Source organism: Lissotriton helveticus, chromosome 3_1 (assembly GCF_964261635.1).
Source record: "Lissotriton helveticus chromosome 3_1, aLisHel1.1, whole genome shotgun sequence".
Taxonomy (NCBI): domain Eukaryota; kingdom Metazoa; phylum Chordata; class Amphibia; order Caudata; family Salamandridae; genus Lissotriton; species Lissotriton helveticus.
In genome coordinates, this window is record NC_136061.1 from 115,636,835 (window position 1) to 115,657,153 (window position 20,319).

Consider the following 20,319-nt stretch of genomic DNA (forward strand, 5'->3'; position numbering starts at 1 on the left):
CCCAGGACCACCCCGCAGATAACATAGGCCTCCCAAAGCGATTCAGAGGAGCTGACTGACCCCAGGTTCTCTTGGAAATACAAATTTGTTTCAGTCAGAACTTTATCCCCGATCGGGGGTGAGGGGTCGTGAGATACCACGCATTAATCTGTGCCACACGGTCAACCGAGGGCTCCCCTACCTCTAATCTGCACAATATGGGGGGGTGATACGATATGCCCCTGGCCAGGTGCCGTATTTCTTTGACGGTATGATGATGTTGTGTAAGCATTAGCACATAGTCGATGCGTGACATGGTGCCATGGGGACCCGATAGGTGTGTGTACTAGAGTTCCTCTGGGTGCAGGCACCTCCAGATATCCGCCAGTCCCAATGCACCCCAGGTTTACTACTCTTAGTGACTCTGGAAATGCTCCAAAATCCATGGGTGAATGTGTAGGAAAACCCATGCTCTACCCGTAGAACGCCTTCTCAACTGAGAGTAATGCAAAGCAGTGACTTGAGCTGCCTTGAGTTACTCGAGATTTACTAAGCTGTAATAAGCTTCCAGAGGTTTCCGTTTGGAGTGGCCAGGCATCTTGCCTTACCTGCCCTGGCTCTAGACTAACTCCAGGCTGTATTCAGTCCTTTGTGTGGAGACAGGATGCAGCCTATTCAGGTATAAGTGGGGCTGTGCCCAGCTCCTCGCTCCCATCCTGCCATTGATGACCCACCCAGGCCTACCGAAGTTCCCTATTGTGTGAGGCTGGCTAGGGAGAATACACAAAGATCAACTGTCAGCTATACCCAGTCATGTGACCAGAGACAGGCTACAGGCACTGACAAGCTAAGGCATGAAAACGTCAACTTCCTAAAAATTGAAGTCATAGAACTGCAATTACCCTACCCAAAATGAACAAAATCCATAAGGGGTTCTGGAGATATAAATTACTACGCAAATTGTAAATCACTGCTTTTCACTCACATAACAAACAAGCACTGGCAACTATTGGAGTTAGCAGTAACTTTGAAAACTTTTGAAAATTTATAAAGTTGGCTACTCCGTCTCGCTTTGGACAACCAACTCCGGCAGGGAGCATGTCACAGAATCAAATGAGGCCTGGCCGGACAGTTACCTTGCAGTCAAAGCAGTCTCCAGCCTTGTCCAGAATTTATGGGCTATCCACCATAGACTTCAATCGAGTGACCCTTGTGCAAAGGATACTGGACACTGAAGATGCTGAAGGATGCTGAAATGCTTATCTGGTGATATAGGCCTTCCGGGGCTACTCCCCGGTCCACAGTTGGGTGACTTAGGCTACAAGGGTCGATGTTCCTCAAAGTCCGGTTGAAGTCCAGCCAAAAAACAGTTGACGCTGGTGTACTGGTTTCCGGTTACAGTAAAACCAATTGTTCCCTTTAACTGAGGCTTGTGTCCACCTTAGGTGAGCAAACTGCAACTCTGATGACTCTTCTGGGTTTAGCAGACATTGGTGCAGTTTTTGATGGCTGGAACTTGGTCTCCCAGACAGTAGTCATCAAACAATTGTGGCTACCAAATCACCAAGGAAGAATTATTTTCCTTGAGGAGCACACCACAGGCACAGTCCTCTCTTTGCTAGTCCAAGGATCAGCAGGTGCAGTCCAGGCTTTGATACAGCCTCTCTTTGCCAAGTTGAGCAAATATCAGGACCGTTTTCAGTCCTCCCCTAAGTGAAGATGTAATCTGAGGTCTTACTACACGGGGGCCACTTTTATGCCCAGAACTTGCCCTCAAGTTGCTATGACTACAAGCTAATGGGCTACCAGGTTCCCTCTTGTCTGATGACAACTTTCTGCAAAGTGAGGCAGCTAGCTATCCCAGAATGCAATATTCTGCCCACTCATAAGGTGGCAGAACGTCTCTCTCGGTGTGTGGAGCTTGGCTCCCCACTCTAGCCCACCTAGAGAAACCTGTAAAAAGCCATTTCCTAACAGCAGTGCACCAGAAAGCTGAATAAAACACAAATATAAAAAAGACATGCTCAGAGATATTAATAATAATGGATCTGAGGGCAAAGAGGGTAAGTTTAACGTGTCACAAATTTGGATGTACTTCTGGAGAGTCTGAGCAGGACACAGTTAGAGATCAGCAGGCCATAGTAATTACTCATAATGCTGACTTACTCTTTGAAGTTGAGTAATATAATCTTTAACTACTACATTTCTTTTTGTTCGATAATTAAACCCCAAAACAGATCAATCAATCAATCAATCAATCAATCATATCATTTGTAAAGCGCACTACTCACCCTTGAGGGTCTCAAGGCGCTGGGGTGGGGAATGCTGCTACTGCTCGAAAAGCCAGGTCTTGAGGAGTTTTCTGAAGGTCAGCAGGTCTTGGGTCTGCCGAAGGTGGATGGGGAGGGTGTTCCAGGTCTTGGCGGCGGGGTGGGAGAATGATCTGCCACCTGAGGTCGCTCTTCGGAAGTGGGGGACTGTAGCGAGGGCGAGGTTGGCGGAGCAGAGCTGGCGGGTGGGGGTGTAGAAGCGGAGTCGTCTGTTGAGGTACATTGGTCCGGTGTTGTGGAGTGCCTTGTGTGCGTGGGTGAGGAGCTTGAAGGTTTCCTCTTGTTGACCCAGAGCCAGTGCAGGTCTCTCAGGTGGGGTGTGATGTGGCTGCGGTGAGGGATGTCGAGGATCATGCGTGCAGAGGCGTTCTGGATGCGTTGGAGCCATCTCAGGAGTTTGGCCGTGGTTCCTGCGTAGAGAGCGTTTCCATAGTCCAACCTGCTGCTGACAAGGGCCTGGGTGACTGTTCTTCTCGTTTCAGTGGGGATCCACTTGTAGATCCTACGGAACATGCGGAGGGTGTTGAAGCAGGAGGAGGAGACAGCGTTGAACTGTTTAGTCATGGAGAGAGTGGAGTCGAGGATGACCCCTAGGTTGCGTGCGTGGTCGGTGGGTGTTGGAGCGGTTCCCAGTGCGGTCGGCCACCGGGAATCGTCCCAGGCCTAAGGGTTGGATCCGAGGATGAGGACCTCCATCTTGTCCGAGTTCAGCTTCAGTCGGCTGTTCCTCATCCATTCAGCAACGGCCTTCATTCCTTCGTGAAGGTTGGTTTTGGCGGTGTGGGGTTCCTTGGTGAGGGAGAGTATCAGCTGGGTGTCATCGGCATAGGAGAGGATGTTGAGGTTCTGCCCACGGGCGACGTTGGCGAGCTGTGCCATGTAGATGTTAAACAGGGTTGGGCTGAGGGATGAGCCCTGGGGTACGCCGCAGATGATCTCGGTGGCTTCGGAACGGAAGGGGGGGAATGCGGACGCCCTGTGTTCTGCCGGAGAGGAAGGAGGTGGTCCAGTCCAGGGCCTTCTCTTGGATCCCAGCGTTGTGGAGGCGTGTTCGTAGTGTGTGGTGACAGACCGTTTTGAAGGCGGCTGACAGGTCCAGGAGGATGAGGGCCGCCGTTTCTCCGTTGTCCAGCAGGGACTTGATGTCATCGGTGGCGGCGATGAGGGCAGTCTCGGTGCTGTGGTTGCTGCGGAACCCGGACTGGGAAGGGTCCAGGATGTTGTTCTCCTCGAGGTAGAGGGTCAGTTGTTCGTTGACGGTCTTCTCAATGACCTTTGCCGGGAACGAGAGCAGGGAGATGGGCCGGAAGTTCTTGAGGTCCTTGTGGTCCGCCTTAGGTTTCTTGAGTAAGGCGTTGATCTCGGCGTGCTTCCAGCTCTCCGGGAAGGTTGCTGTCTCGAAGGAGGTGTTGATGACTTTCCGGAGATGGGGTGCGATGGATGTGCTGGCTTTGTTGAAGATGTGGTGTGGGCATGGATCTGACGGAGATCCGGAGTGGATGGTGTTCATGGTCTTAATGGTGTCATCGTCGTTGATGTTGGTCCAGTAGAGCAGGCGGTTAGTGCGGATGGTGGTCGTGGGGGCAGAGGTCTCAGTGGGTGCCGGGGCGGTCGGGCATTGAAACTGTTGTGGATGTCTGTGATCTTGCAGTGGAAGAAGGTGGCCAGCGAGTCGCACAGGTCTTGCGAGGGTGGGACGTCGTTGGTGTTGGAGCTGGGGTTGGAGAGTTCCTTCACGATGTTGAAGAGCTCTTTGCTGTTGTGCGCGTTGTTGCCTAGGCGGTCTTTGAAGGAGGCCCTTTTGGCGGATCTGATGGGGTTATGGTGTCTGCGGGTGGCATTCTTGTGGGCGGTGTGGCTGTCCGGTGTTCGTTCACGGAGCCAGATCTTCTTCAGCTTTAGGCAGGTTTGCTTGGAGGCCCAGAGGTCTTCAGTGAACCAGCTGGCTTTCTTGTTGGTATGATTGTTGGAGGGTTTCTTGATCGGGGCGAGGGTGTTGGCGCAGTCGTTGATCCACTGTCTGAGGTTGCGGGCGGCGGTGTCGGGGTCGGTATGGTCGGCGGGTGGGCTCTGGGCAAGGGTGGTGGTTAGCTGGTCTTCGGTGACTTTGCTCCAGCAGCGGTGAGGCATCTGTTGGGTGCGGTGGTGCGTGGTGGGTTTCTTGAAGATGAAGTGGATGCAGCGGTGGTCGGTCCAGTGGAGTTCAGTGGTATGGTTGAAGGAGACGTGGGGGCTTGCGGAGAAGATGGGGGTCAAGCGTGTGACCGGCAGAGTGGGTGGGTGTTGTGACGAGTTATCTGAGTCCGAGGTTGGCTAGGTTGTCGATCAGGGTGGTGGAGTCGGTGTCGTCGGTGTTCTCGAGGTGGAAGTTCAGGTCCCCGAGGAGGATGTAGTCCATGGAGGCGAGGGCGTGTGTGCTGACGAAGTCGGCGATGGAGTCGCTGAACTGTGGTCGGGGTCCGGGCGGTCTGTAGATGAGGGTTCCTCTGAGGGTAGTGTTGGGGTCAGTGTGGATGTGGAATTGCAGCTATTCGGCAGTCCTGAGGGTGTCGTCGGTGTTGGTCGAGACTCTGAGAGATTCCTCCTCCCGCTCTGTTGGTGCGGTACTTGCGGGTGATCTTGTAGCCTTCCGGGACAGCTAGTGCTATGTCGGGTGCTGAGGCGGGGTTTAGCCAGGTCTCCGTCATGAAGGCTACGTCTGGGGAGGATGAGTCGAGTAGGTCCTAGAGTTCAACGGCATGTTTTCGGGCGGAGCGGGTGTTGAGAAGGATGCATCTGAGGTGGTTGGGTTCTTTCCTGGTCGGCAGCATGGTGGGGCGGATGCTTGTGAAGCTGCAGTTCCGGCAGGTGAAAGCTCCATGGGTGCGCTGCAGGGCGGCCAGGAAGCAGGTGTGTGATTGTCCGGTGTTGAGTGCGTGGAGGGTTCTGGCATCGTAGCGGTGTCGGGCTTCGTGGCGTTCATAGTGTCCAGGGGTCCTGGCGCTGGGCGCGGTCCAGGCACTGAAGATTGCATGGTATTGAAGGGTCATCTAAAGGAGTCATAAGAAGTTCCTTCCATTGGGTGAAGAGCATAATAAAAACATTTCTTTTTATGTATTTATTTAATGCGATTTTATATCGCGCAAACATTACCCGAATGTGTCAGAGCGCTTTACAAAAGAACCAGTTGCGATACATAAAGATTTAGGATTACATGAGTTACATAAAAGATACAAACAGAAAAAATGTGCAAATGTACAAGTTGTAGAGTTACACAAGGAAGAGATACAAACAGAGAACATTGCAAATGTACAAGTTGTAAAGTCACTCAAGGAAGAGATACAAATGGATAATCTCTAAGAATCACATAGGAATGGTAGTGAGTAAAGGGTCTACTACATATACTAGTGGTTAGAGTTATCTCTATATACATATATATACAAATAGATTTTCTCAGAGTTTTTGGTGAGGGAAGCAGCATGCTGGATACAGGTTGTGCTGGGCCGAACCAAGTAGGCAGAGTCCACAAAAGTTAACAAGGGGGCTGCTGATGCTCTCCCCCTTCCGATCCCTGCTGTTTTAGATAATAACCGTGCCAATTGCTTCTGGGAGGGGGAGGCTTCAAGTGTGCAGCCTCCATTTTAAAGCCAGGCATGTTCCATAGATAATGTAGCAACTTAGCACATGTAGGGGTGCGATGCCCCCCCCAGCGGCAGCGGTCGTCACAGGGGCACGACAGCCTACCTCTACACAGTGGACAGAGTGCTCCGGTGTTGGGATGCAACCCTCCTCTCTCCCAGAGTCAGCCGCTAAGTCAGACGGGCGCCATATTGGAACCAGGCATCCCCGAAGGACTAGTGTTACCGGGATTCAGGTTGGGGGCACAGCACAGAGCCTCTGGCCCGCTGACCCCAGGAGGGAGGTGGTGGGTCACTCCTCACTGCTGCGCCCTTGCCCAGCGCGGGCCTGGATTCTTGGCTGCATCACCTTCACGTCGGCAGGAGAAGGGGGCAGTCCCTGGTCCGGTCCCACGCATCCCCGCGGGCAACACAGCGTGCTCCACAGGTGCCGATAGTAGTTCCGCTGACTCACCGCTCCTCAAATGCGAGTCCCCTGCCCCGTAGGTTGTGCTGCAGGAGCCTCGCGAAAAGTCGCGGAATCCCCCAAATGGGAGCAGGCTCCGGCGGTGGACGGCGTCCATCTTGTCTCTGGGGCCGGTGTCAGATGGAGGTGGTTTTCCTGAAGCCCGCACCCAAACAGGGCTCAGCCTCCAACACCAGATTCTCTCCATATTCACGCACTGGGGCGCCGGTTTTCGGCGACCTGCGGCGCGATTTGGCCGGTGGGTGGCTCAGGGGAGCGCAGCTCCATAACTGGCCATGCTCGCCTCAAATGGCTCCTCATATTAATTTTTCCCTTTCTTTTGGCATTTCTATCTTTCACATTTTCTTTCTTTCTCTCCAGTTCAAAGTCTCTCTTTTCTCCACAGACACACACACACACACCTCACATCTGTCCCTCTTTTTCACACAGCCTTCTTCCCCACTCCCCCCTCTTTCAGAGACGGCTTACTCACTTGCGTATTCCATCTCACATGTTGCCTTTCTGCGCCATCAGTTTTCAAGCTCCCAAGCCACCACTGGGTAAGAGTTATTTCTTTCCCTTATCGTAACAGAACAAAGTTGAGCTCTTAGGGTCCTACCATAGTAGGGCTGTATAAAATTATTTTTTGTTTTAATAGCAAACGTGAAGGCGGAGACTATAGCATGGCAGAGCTCATCACATTATGAATGGTACAAGGAAGATGGACAAGGAGGTGATGTTTCTGAGCAATTCTGATTTAAGTGCTTCTTTGAAGCGGGCAAAAACTGTTTGATGTTTGACCTGTACCCTCATGCAATGATGAGCTAAAATGATGCAATGTAGCAGATATCAGATAACAAGCATTTGGAAAGCCAATAGGTCTCGCTGTGTGAAAGCCAATGGCTTTACAATAGTTTTTTAACCATGTTGTACAGCAGTGTGGCTGGTGTTCGGCATGGTTAAAAGTTAGTGGTGTGGCATTGAGGAGAGTGGAATAGAGTGGCATAGATTGGAGTGGCATAGAATAGAGTGGAATGGTGTTGAGTAGCGCAGAGTGGAGTGGCATAGAGTACAATGGCACAGAGTAGTGTAGAGTCTGGCAGCATGGTGTGGAGTGGGATAGAGTGGCGCAGGGTAGAGTGTAGTGAAGAAGAGTGGTACAGAGTAGAGTAGCACATAGTAGTGTAGTGCTGAGTGGCATAGGGTGATGTAGAGTGACATTGTGTGGAGTAGCATTGAGTACAGTGGAATGGAGTGGCATGGAGTGGCGTAAAGTGGCGTAAAGTACAGTGGAATGAATTAGAGTGGCAAAGACTGGATTGGCAAAGAGTGGAGTGGCGTAGAGTGACATAGAACAGAGTAAAGTGGTATAGAGTAGAGTGAAGTGGTGTAGAGTACAGTGGTGTAGAGTAGAGTTGCATGGAGTACAGTAGCATGGCGCAGAGTACAGTAGAATAAAGTGGCATAGAGTAGAGTGGCGTAGAGTAGAGTTGAGTGGAGTGTGTAGAAGTGAGTGGCATTGACTGCTGTAGAGTGAGAGTGGAGTGGTATGGTGTAGAGTAGAGCAGAGTAGCAGAGAGTGAAGGAATATGGATTAGAGAGGAGTAGAGTGGAATGGAGTGGAGTAGAATGGAATGGAATGGAGTAGAAATGAGAGGTGCAAAGTAGAGTGGAGTAGGGTAGAGTGGCGTAGAGTAGTGTGGCACAGAGTAGGGTAAAGCAGAGTAGAGCGGTGTGGCATGGAGTTGAATGGCAAATAGTGGTGTGGTGTAGAGTAGAGTGGCTTAGAGTGGCATGGAGGGAGTGGCGTAGAGTGGAGTGGCGTAGAGTAGAGTGGCATAGTGTGAGGGTGAGGGGCATTCTCTGTAGTGAAGTAAAGTGGAGTGGATAACCATACAGTAGAGTAGCATATAGTGGAGTTGAGGGGCGTAGAGTAGAGTAGTGTAGAGTGGAGTGGTGTAGAATAAAGTGGCATAAAGTAGAGTGGAGTGGTGTACAGTGGAGTAGAGTGGATTGATGTAAAGTGGAGTAGAGTAGAGTGGCATAGAGTAGAGTGGCATAAAGTAGAGTGTTGTAGAGTGGAGTGTTGTAGAGTGGAGTGTTGTAGAGTGGAGTGGTGTAGAATGGAGTTGTGTGGCGTAGACCGAAGTAGAGTAATATAGTCTGGGTGTAAGTAACTCACGCGTTATTAGAGACCACAGATGCAGAAAGGGTGAAAGCTACATAAGTAAGAAGCTGTGTGCCTGTATGAAAAGTAGGACAGCATATTGTACATCCAGGAATTATACAGAACGGCTTATAACATAAATAAAATCGTGAGTTGCAAAATACTCCAGGGAGAAGCTAAGATGAGAAAGAGGGGAGGCCTGCGGGTGCTAAGCAATGGAGAGACTGCAAATGAGAAGGGCAACGAAAACAACTAATGTTATGCTGTGGGATGATTGTACGCCTACTGAATTGTAAACAAATATGTCTTGCAGCTGTGTAGGCGAAACCTAGTAACTACTGGGAATTAAGAAGCATTTCCATCCACCACAGTTTAATGGGCATAACATGTGCTCAAAGGCCGGGCAGTAGAGCTGCTGATGCAGAACATGGTCACTGGGGCTTTTCGACCATGAATGAAAACAATATGAAGGACATTATGAAATGACAGCGGAATGACTTACGAGTTCATCTGTCCCTTCAGCACGAGGTTGGGCCCGGTCCCCGTCAGCGTGGCCGTGCCGCCGATGCTCGCCGCGTAGCACACGCACAGCGCCATGCCTTTGCGGAGACGCTTCTTCTGGGCGCTATCGTCCAGCACTTTAGGGCTCTCCGGAACATGTCCATTCCCTATGACTGCAAAGATATGAGAGGTTAGACATCGCCGTATTGATTATTCATGTACAACAGCGGCCAAATCGATGAATTAGGAGCAATGGCCTAAGGCATGTGGCCACTTTTCTAGTGTACAGATTTCTTCCCCCTGCTTGTCAGGAGCCATCAAGTTTTGTTTTGAGTACAAAAGACAGACCTAGTCTCAAGCAATGTGTTTTCTGAAACTGCTGCTTATTGAAAACGACTATTGGTGTTTACCTGTCCTTTCCATGCAAGCAAAGTGAGGGAACTGTATAATGTGCCCCAACAACTGGCAATATTTCTGGGGTGGAGGGGTCAGGAAGCAGGGCGTCAAATGATTTCTAACATACAAGAAAATTTAAATACTTGTAAATGAATGTTACAAATATTTCAAAATGTTTCAGCAGCAAGAAATCTTTAACTAAAGCACAGATTTTTGGGTAATTCTGAGCTGAGACGGAAGCAAATATTTTATGTAATGCGATCAAAACAACAACCCAAGATACTTTACTAAAGGAAGGCAGACATTATAAAAATGCACTGACACTTGATTTCAGCTTATTGTTGTTTGTGCATTACTGAGGTTTAACGGTAAAGCTGCATGACCGATGTTAAGTTAGGGGCCATTTGAAGAGGTTCTTTCAATGGAAAACGTGCTTGATGTTACAGTCAGTACTCTACTTCACAGTCACACCATTATTTATTAATTTGTTTAGGGCAATGTGTTCCTAAATTTATTTATTTATTTATTTATTCAAAGTTTTATATAGCGCGAACAGGATCCTTACAGATATCAGAGCGCTTCACAAAGACAGGGTGGGGGCAGTAGGAGTCAACAGAGATAATGGGAACAGTATAAAAGTCAATAACATGGTAATAACATGGATAATAAAAAACATACATAAAACCAATCCGTATACAATCAGGTAAGGAAGTAATATAGGACAGCACAAGTCATTGATCCCACTACAGAGGTGTTCAGGTGGATCAGTAAACCAACGTGTATCATATCTTGGTCGGTAGTAAGAGAGTAGCGTAGTAGTGCCCCCAACAAGTAGAGTGTAGTGCCAAGGGATAGGGTGAGCAGTGATACAAAGCAATGCAGAGTCTCTGAACCAACATCTATAACGATCAGGAGATCTTGGCCAGAAGGATGGTTTTCACCTCTTTCTTGAAGAGTGCCGTGGAGGAGATCAGCCTGGTTTCAGGAGGGAGCGCATTCCAGATCCTGGGTGCCATTCCTGAGAAGGAGCGCTTGTAGGTTTTCGCTTTCCGGAATCTACGAGGTTTCAGGAGTAGATTTTTTGTACTCCTATTGGATCTCGAACCTCCTGATATAGACAGCTTTTGAGCGAGGTAGTTGGGTGCCTTGTGGTGCACGGCCGCGTGTGTCATAACTGCAATTTTTAGATGTATTCTGGCTTCAAAAGGCAGCCATTTTAGAGACTTTAAGTCTGGGGATATGTGCGAATTCTTTCTAGAGCCAGTAATGAGTCTCGCGGCAGCATTCAGGGAGGCTCTTAAGGGTGCTGTTGTGGATAGCAGGAGACCGCTGAGGGCCGCAATTCCGTAGTCTATTCGAGGAATGACTAAAGCTTGTACAGCAGTTTGGAAGTCTTTGGCCGGGAGGAAGGGTTTAATTTTCCTCAGCGTGTTAATTTGGAAATTAGCTGCTTTTGTGGCTTTGCTGACGTGCTGCTGCATGTTGAGCTTGGCGTCGAGTGTGATGCCTAGGGATTTCGCCGAGTCCACGATGGTAGGTTGGACATTGAGTGCTGTTAGGTTGTTGAGCCAGGTTTGGGTGGTGGAGATTTTCGCCGGGGGTGAAATGAGTAGGAACTCAGTTTTCAGAGCATTTAGTTTGAGGTGATTATCGGCCAGCCAAGATTGGGTGTTAATAAGCGTGGAGTTCAGATGTTTGATATCTTCCGGGGATTGTAACTTTAGATAGAGTTGTGTGTCATCGGCGTACATATGGAATTGAACATTGGATGCTTGAAGCAAGGTGGCGAGCGGTTCCATAACGAGGTTGAACAGTGTAGGGGAGAGGGTGGATCCTTGTGGAACACCTAGATCTGCAGGCACAGGTGTAGATAGCACATTGTCGATCTTGAACCTCTGAGACCGGTTGTGAAGGAAGGACGAAAACCACTTGAGAACAGTTCCCGATAGCCCCATTCGAGTACTTAGCAGCTCCAGCAAGTTCTCATGTTTGACCGTGTCGAATGCTGACGAGAGGTCAAGAAGGATGAGGAGGCAGGACTCATTGCGATCCAGAATTTGGAGGGCGTCATCAATTATGTGTGTCATAGCTGTTTCCGTGCTATGTTTCGCTCTGAAGCCTGATTGATGAGGGTTGAGGAGGTCAAATTGATCAATGTGTTTTGTTAGTTGGAGTTGGACACATTTCTCCAGCAGTTTGGCCAGCGTGGGGATATTGGTGATGGGCCGATAGTTGTTTAGGTCAGACGGATCAGCTGTAGGTTTCTTGAGTATAGGCGTGACTTGCCCCACCTTAAGGGAGTCTGGAATGTGGCCTTGTTGCAAAGAGCTGTTGATGATCTTGGTCCAGAGAGGGAGGAGCAAGGGGGTAAAGTCTTTTACAGCATTAGCAGGTAGAGGGTCAGTGAGGTGATTAGAGGGCTTCAGGGTGCAGAGCAGTTTGTGTATTGCTTCTTCCGAATAGGTATCGAAGTACTGCCAGGATGCCTTGTTTTTAGGTTGAGTGTCTGCCATTCTGGTGTGGTTGGGGTATCGGCTTACATCCATGATGAGGTCATTTCTTATGTTGTCAGTCTTTAGTTTAAAGAAAGCAGAGAAGGCTTCACAGTGTGGGGTGTCATTTGTTGTGCTGTTTGATTGTGTGGGTTGTGCCTTTGTTTGGGTCTTGATTAGCTCGAACAGTTTTCTTGGCCTGTTCTTCGCTTGGTCCAACTGGCGGCTGAAGAAGTCCGACTTTGTGCGCTTTATTTTCCTAAAGTAGGCATTTCTCTTGTTCTTTAGCTTTTTGAGATGCAGTGCTGAAGGGTCCGATCTCCAGGTGCGCTCTGCCATTCGCATATTACGCCTTTCGTCATTGAGTCTGTCATCATACCAGGGGTTAGAAATTTTGGTGGAGACTCTCTTCAGTTGCAGAGGGGCGACTTCATTGACTATTGTATTCATAGAGTCAAGGTAGTGGTCAGTCAGTGATTGAGCATCTGAGGCACCTGAAGGGGGAAGGAGGAGGTTGCCGATGTGGGGAGGTAGGGTAGAGGGGTTAAGATTCTTCAAATCCCTTTTCCATGTTTTGGATTTGATTGGTTGAGTAGGGTTAGGTTTAACTTTTTCGTTGATAAAGAAGGTGATAATGTGGTGATCTGACCAATCGCAGGGTAGAATCGCCTCCAGTTGAATAGCGTTCTCTTTGGCAATGATGAGATCGAGTATCGCGCCTTTGTCGTGTGTTGGTTTATCGCATAATTGGGTGAGGTCAAGCGCATTGAGGAAAGTTTTGAGACTATTCACCACGGTGTCTTTCTGATCGTTCCAGTGGAGATTGAAGTCACCCAGGTAGACTTGAGTGGTCTGCCGACCGGCATTGGAAGTGATCAGGTCCATGAATTGTTGGGTGAATATGAGATTGTCACCAGGCGGGTGATAGATGAGATGTAAAGCACAGACTTGTTTGCCCTCACTGGTGATGTCGAGGCAGAGGAGTTCACAGGAGGAAAGGGAAGGGGAGGTGACTTGAGTAACGGAGAGGTTGCTCCTAAAGATGCATGCAATTCCCCCGCCCGTCTTGCCAGGAGACCTGTCCAGCCTAATGATGTGATAATTGGGGGGGACTAGTATGTCCATAATCGGGGTAGAGGCTTCAGTGAGCCACGTTTCCGTTAGAATGGCTAGGTCCAGATCCCTATCTGAGACGAGATCCGCGATGTCGGAGGAATGTCTCTGGGCCGATCTGCAGTTTAGTAGGATGCATTTGAGTTTGGGAGAGAGTAGGGTGGTCGAGCTTTCTAGTGTGAGGGGAACTTTTCTGAGGTTGTTAGGGACGGAGCCTCTGTTGTTGAGTGTTGGGAGCCTCAGAGGGTTTGTAAGAATTGTGGGTATGGGGATGTGTGAGTTGGAAAATTCTTTTACCGGACCTGGGCCATAAGAGCGTAGGAGAGAGCATAGGTCGCGGTCCGATAGGGGGTTGAGAACACGACGGGGGCGGTGGGAATTATTGCGAACGGGGATAGTAGGCCATTGCTGGTGTCGTCGGGGGCGAGGGTATGTAGGGAGGGTGCGTCGTTTGTAGGGTAGTGGGATGGTGGGAGGTAGACTGGGCTGTGAGGAGAGAAGGTCTTTGATTGCGTGGACGTCTTTTTTGATTTGTAAGATTTCCTCTTTGACTTGTTGGAGGGTGGATAAAGTCAGGTCAGGAGGGTCATTGGGGAAGGTGTTGGTGGAGAGAGCCGTTGGTGAGTGATTGAGTAGTGAGCTGGAGGGGGGTATACTAGCGTTGTTGAGGGGTTCCGCGGTGCTAAAGAGTGGGATGGTATTCAAGGTGTGGACGTGTTTGTGGGCGAGGGGTGTGGGTGATGTAGGTGAGACAGGCGGTGGGTGGGAAGCATAGGTAGTGACTTCAGTGGGAGACGGTGCCGGTGAGTAGAAAAGTGAGTGCAGGCTGAAGACAGTGGGGGAGACAGGAGGGTAGTGAGGGCTGAGAATAGGAGGTGGGAGAGAGGGGGATGCTAAGGTAAGGGAGGAGGTATGTTCTGTATCTTTTGTTGGGAGGGAGATAGAGTTGTGAGTGGGAGTGGGGAGGGTGCAGGGAAGGGAGAGGTGTCTGCCGTGGGGGGGATGAGGGGGATGGGTGGATAACCTCCGAGTGATGGTGTGTGCAGATGTAGGCGTGTTGTGGGTGGGAGTTGTTGTGTCAGGTGTGAGATATTCGTGGGTGGGAGTGGGGAGGGAGATGGGGAAGGAGAGGTGTCTGTCGTGGGGGGGCTGGGAGGGGGGGTGGATAAACTTTGGGCGGTGGCTTGTTCAGATGGTGGTGTGTTGTGGGTGGGGGGCTGGGAGGGGGGGGTGGATAGACTTTGGGCGGTGGCTTGTTCAGATGGTGGTGTGTTGTGGGTGGGGGATGTTCTGTCCGGGGGGAGAGGGATGGAGGGGGTATGGGTGGGGATAAGAAGGATCATGTTAGAGGGGCTGCTAGTATGTGCGGTGGAGATATTTGTGACTGTCCTTGGGGAGTGGGGGGCATTAACAGCAGGTGGGCCATTTACTGGGGTGCTGGGGGTAGAGGTGTAGTAGGTGGTGGCTGCGACGTCAGGGGTGATAGTGCTGGCGGAGTTCCGGGTGGGGGTCAGCAGCTTGGAGAGGTGCTCTTTGAACTTGGGGAGCAGGTTGTCTAGTAATTCCAGGTTCTTGTCCGTGGATTGGATTAGGACAATCCCGTTATTGTAGATAGTAATGGTAGACCTGCCAGGGAAGAGGTGGGAAGGTGTGATGGTGAGAATTAGGCCATGAGTTGTTTTCCTGGTGGTGGAGACTGTGAGTAGGGATAGGAAAGTTTTTCTCCATTGGGCTCTGCGTGCGGTGTGGAAGATGATATCGGTATTCAGGGCTCCATTGCCCGGTGAGAAGTAGGTGTCGGCAAAGGGTGTTTCAGGGTGCGACCTCAAGAAGTTGTGTTTAAAACGTTTAGTGGCATTTTTGGAGAGAGGAGTGGAGGGGTAGTTAATTCTAAAAGTGTGCTTGCCGTTGAGCTCCATTTTAGAGAGGCTGTGGCGTTAGGTGTAGGAAATAGGACGATAGTACAAACTGTCAGCCGCTAGTTACAAGGCCAAGGAGGACACTAGTGAGTGATCAAAAGTATAAGAGGTAGAAGTCAGTGTGATCCCCGAACAGACAGTGCGTAGGTGCAGCTTACCAAATGTATCCTATATACGAGGTAGCAGTCAGCTTACACCGTGTAACCAACTATGAGAGGTAGGACCGATTAGGTGGAAGCCAAGTTACATATTAGAATGTACGAGGTAACAGCAGTGTAGTCTAGGCGTAGAAAGTGGCTGGGTGCAGTTTACATGACAGAGCGAAGTGAATGAGGTAGTAATAATCAGTGCAATATCGTGACGTAGCTTACATCGGAAACCCAACAAATAAATAAATGCGGTAGCGGACAGTGAATGATGGGGATAGAGGTGAGATATGTGCAGCTTGCCGCAACGGACAGTGAATGATGGGGATAGAGGTGAGATATGTGCAGCTTGCCGCAGTAAATATAACAAATATAAGTACAACAAATGTGTATACTAGAGTAGAAAACAAAATAGAAAAATAAAATAAAATAAAAATAAAAGATCCAATACTGCAATACAAGGCAGATACTTAATTACAGTGTTTAGATACAGAGCTATGTAGATAGTCAGTTCTTAGGGTCTGGGCAAGCAGTGAGAGTGACTAGTCCATGATGGCCGCCGAAGAAGGTGAAATAATAGTCAAATATGGCCGCCAAATAGGGGGGATATATCCGATAGTCCTCTGTCAGTTGTTGTTGCTTTAGGACCAAGGAAGGGCTATTTCAGTTTCTATTTGAGCAAGCCCAGCTCTGACTTGTTGGGAGGGAGTCTTATCTCTGTTTTGGTGGTCTTGTCTTGTGTGGAGGAGTCAAGCTGGGGAGCCTTGTGGGCGTCGAAGGTAAAGGAGGAAGATTTATTACTACAGCTTTATGGCCCCAGCCATTTTGAACAAAGGGAGGAAGGCAAAAGTGTACAATACCTTCTTGTAGAACTTCTTGGCCTGTATTATGATGTTGCCCGCAAAGTGGCGCAAGGTGAAGCATTTATTGGAGGTGTAGACAAAGATAACACCAGGAACAGAGCTAAAATGTTGCAAAGTTGCAAAGTCTTTGTGCTTTTATGTTATTTCTGCACAGTAGTTATGATGTTAATAGCAGCGTTATGCAGGCATCAGGGATCTTGCCTGAGTGTGCCCATCTGCGCTGTTTATCCATTTCTTGCCAGCGAGACCCCTCCTTTGCAGGTCTGCTCCCCGGGTCTCAGTAACAGCCGGTGGTCCGCAGGTTCGCGTTGTCAGGGTCAGAGGTTTCTTTCAGCAACAGTCTGCAGCGCCGCGTGAGTTGTCAGGGGATGCGACTTAGTCGTCTCGCGGCAGCAACTAGCCCCAGCTCGCTAACCTCCCAGCCAGCTCCAATGCCTGCTTGCAGTCCGGCGAGAGGAGGATGCCGCACGAGAGACCAGACCCCGATCTTCCCAGCAGGGGACAATCCGGTGCGAGGCACGCCTCATCAGCGCATCAGCGCACACCGATCTCAGCGCCGGGACTCGCAGCTGGACGGAGGTCCCTAGTCGGTCCGCTCAGCGTCCCAGCGCCCATAGGCAGCAGCAAGCAGCGCCTCACCGTGCCTCCAGACTCCAGGCGCCAAGAATGCCGTCCCGTCAGGCACTCTACGGGCGCCCGCTCCGCAGCCCGGTATTCTCGGGCAATGTCAGGCAGCAGGCTGCGCTTCTCCACAGACCCCGGGCAGGACGATGGCAGCTGCAGCCCCGGTAGGCAGACTCCAGGCGCCCGCCTCGCGACCGGTGTTCTCAGGCGGTGGCAGGCAGCAGGCAGCGCTTCTCCCTAGTCCCCGGGCTGTACGATGGCAGCTGCAGCCCCAGTATGCAGTCTCCTGGTGGCCAGCGCTGACAGGCAGTCCTTCACGTCGTGTATTCACGCCCGCATCCGCAGCAGGCTCTCTCCCACCGTCCAGGGCTCCGCCGACAGCTCCGATGCTCCGGTGAGAGTTGCAGGGGTCCAGTCGCCAAGGATTGCAGGTATGTGATATCCAGCTCCTTTTGAAATCCAGTTACTCGTTAGTCATCCAGTTACTTGTCAAGCTCCAGTTACTTGTATTTTCCCAAAGACGACGAGTGCTATCCGGGATAATTCCATGAAAGGGATCCCTAGCACTAGGAGCTCCGGAGGAGAGCTCCTACCAGGCGGCCATCTTGGATTTCACTTATGCATTTCATTAAATGCATCACAGAGGACACACTATTCACCTACAGTTCTTCAGCTGAATAGGCGTGGCTCATTTTGTACACCTTGTGTCGCACTTGGATTTTTTTTTACAATCCCTGTGACGTCACAGAACATTGAAGGCAGCACCCCCACTCTAAAATTATTCAATTTTTGAAGCGATGACCGGATAAAGATAACAAGAAATAAAATATGCAAAAACATCTTATGTGATAGACTATTACTAAATTCATTAAGTGAAAAACACAAGCTTTATTTGGCCTCGAATGCAATGCCTGGCAGTGCAATAATACTCCATTGCTGGGTATTGTTTATTGGTTCCCATTAAAGTACTACACGGCAGTTAATTGCAAGTGTGGAGAACACCCAAAAAGTTGAAAAGTACTTCCCCCTGTATAAATGTCCACCTAAAAAGGTGATTGTTGTGCAGACAGAGTGGAAAGAGCTTGAAAGACCCCAGTATTTAATGCGGGAGAAGGGAAAATGTTTTCTTCACCTGGAAAAGCGTTAAAAAAGGTACATGTGCTCATTTATTCAAACCTATGACTAATTACCTTCCCTAAGGAGCCAATAACACAGACATAGGGTTAGGACTGTCGGGCTGTGACTGCCGGATTTAGGGGCATATCAGCAAGGGCTTTATCTCCGCTTTTTTGGCTTTAAAAGCCAAAAAAGCGGAGATAAAACTATCGCCCTATCAACAACAGGGTGCTAACATGCAAAATCGCATGTTAGCACCCTTTTTCACTACGCCTCCCTTTGCATCTCTAATGAGATGCAAAGTGGGCGTTCCTGCCAAAAATAACTGAAGAAATGTCGCTAACCGACATTTCTCCAATTATCAATCGGCTCGCTAACAAGCATAGCGATAAGAAAAGTAGCGCTAACCGCGGTTATCGCTGCTTTCCTTACGCCTGCTTTTAGTTTGACTTAGCCATGATATCCAATGGAAGGTGGATATCATGGTTAAGTATGCCATGCTTTATCAACAAAGTAGGGCCAAACGTTGTGCGATTATCACTGGAATCCCAGCGATAATTGCACATTTGGCAGCTAACTCAGCTATTTTTATCGCTCTGGAGATAAGCGTAGCTGATAGCGTGCTATCTCCGCGATAAAAACAAGCGATACCCGGCGATAATTATCCTAGCGCTAAGTGCGCTTAGCGATAATTATCGCCGGGTGTTGATGATATGCCCCTTAGGAAGCACCCAAAAGGAGTAATACAACTCTAGGGTCCGGATTTGCTAACGATTTGCGGCTAGGCAAAGTGTTATTCTTATGTTTACTAGCTAAAGCGAACCATGACTTGCATTAGATAGTAACCCAAAGTAACAAAAAGTTACCCTATGCACTGCTTTGTGTTACTTTGCGGTAAGGTGGCATTCCATTGGTGGTACATGGGTGTTGCGATACAACCACCCAGACTTTGGTGCTTTTCATACTGGATCCCCTTTCAGTACAAAAGCTGATACTTACAGAATGCACACATCATTACACTATGGCGCAAACATGAGTGTATGTTGAAGCATAAAAGCCGAAAAAGAGGTAAACAGTGCCATATCTTACTTGCTACGCTGCGCTGTGGTGCGCTGCGTTGCGTGAATTGTTCGTCAATCTGGGCTTGAGGTTCTGATTGCAAGTTTCCCACTTTGGCCCTGTTAAATTGACCCCTTGTAGCTAATGATAATGAGTGTACCAGTAACTACAGAAGTAGGGGGAGACGAGTCAACTGGAAAAGCAAGCTAAACCCCAAGCAGGAATCCTAGGCTGAAAATTACTGGGTGCATGATTAATCCCTGGACCTTGTAACTGTGTTGGGACAAGTAACAGGATTTACTGCCCTGTCTAAATTATCTTAATGGTGTACATGCCAGCATAAGCTGTTTTAGGGTTTGCCACCCTTGTATTTTAAATTTAAGGAAAGTGCAGTATGATATGTAATGATAGCAGTTGGAAGTATAATAAATTAAAGACATATATATGTGTTCTTAGTGAGCGCATGTGTCCTGAAATATTTAATAACGATATATCTAGGTAAATTTCCTATTTGTCCTCTAAAACAAATGTAAAAAGGTAAGGATTAATGTTTTGTAAAAGCAAAACCAGTGTTTCCTCTCAAAATATATTTACTTCGAAAATAACTCGGGACATGGGTTATTCAAGGACCACTTATCCCACCGAAGTGGGAAAGGACCAGGGGCATATTACCAAGGGCATTATCGCCGCATTAGCGGGACTTTTTCCCGCTAATGCGGCGATAATTTTATCGCCCTATTACCAAGCTGTCGCTAACACCAGTTAGCGACAGCTTGTAGGCGATAGCGGGCATTTAGGCGCCCACTTTGCAAGTCAGCGATAATTATCGCTAATGACATGCAAAGTGGGCGTGCCAAGATGTTCGCGACTGAAAACAGTCGCTAACATCGCTAACTCCTATTAACACTTTTGGAAATATTCGCGCTAAGCGCGAATATCTCCAAAAGCTAACGCCTACTAAAAGCAGTTCTTAGCCATGTTATCCAATTGAAGATGGCTAAGAGCATTGTCACGATAATGCATGAATATCGCTGATTTTTCAGCAATATTCATGCATTTTGCAGGATTTTTACCGCTTTTGAGATAAACCTTGATAATATCAAGGTATCTCAGCGGTAAAAATCCTCGGTGCCGGCGATATTTTTTTCCCGCTAACCAAGCAATAGCGATAATTATCGCTATTGCTTGGTAATATGCCCCCAGGTTCCATCTGTTTACTTGTTTGATGCTGGACCTATATTTGACGTAAAATATTGTGAGAAAGGTTTTTCTCTGACAAAATAAAAAAGATTTTAAACACAAGCTGGCATAATTTTGCTTAAAAGCTAAATATATTTTCTTGCAAGAGTGTTGTTTTAATTTGACGTGGTCTCTATAAAATAACCTATCTGCATTAATAAAGACTATAGATAGGCCAAATTAACTATATTTTGCCACCTCTCTATAATCATGGTGAAAAACAATATTAGGAGCCCTAAGAATATTTCAAAGGACTTTGATATTTTTTACTGTAACAGGTAGATAGAGGGGGGCAGATTTTCTAAGAAAGTGA

At 48.8% G+C, this 20,319-nt stretch overlaps 1 protein-coding gene across 2 annotated transcripts in view; it reads right to left on the minus strand.

Moving 5' to 3' along the window:
* SLC13A5 (solute carrier family 13 member 5) overlaps positions 1 to 20,319 on the minus strand; it is a 523,479-nt gene that overhangs the window by 65,957 nt on the left and 437,203 nt on the right. For both annotated transcript variants that reach the window (XM_078679336.1, XM_078679335.1), the window contains one exon: positions 9,041 to 9,212. In XM_078679336.1, coding sequence (XP_078535462.1) covers positions 9,041 to 9,212 — 172 coding nt within the window. The remainder of the gene's footprint in view (positions 1 to 9,040; positions 9,213 to 20,319) is intronic.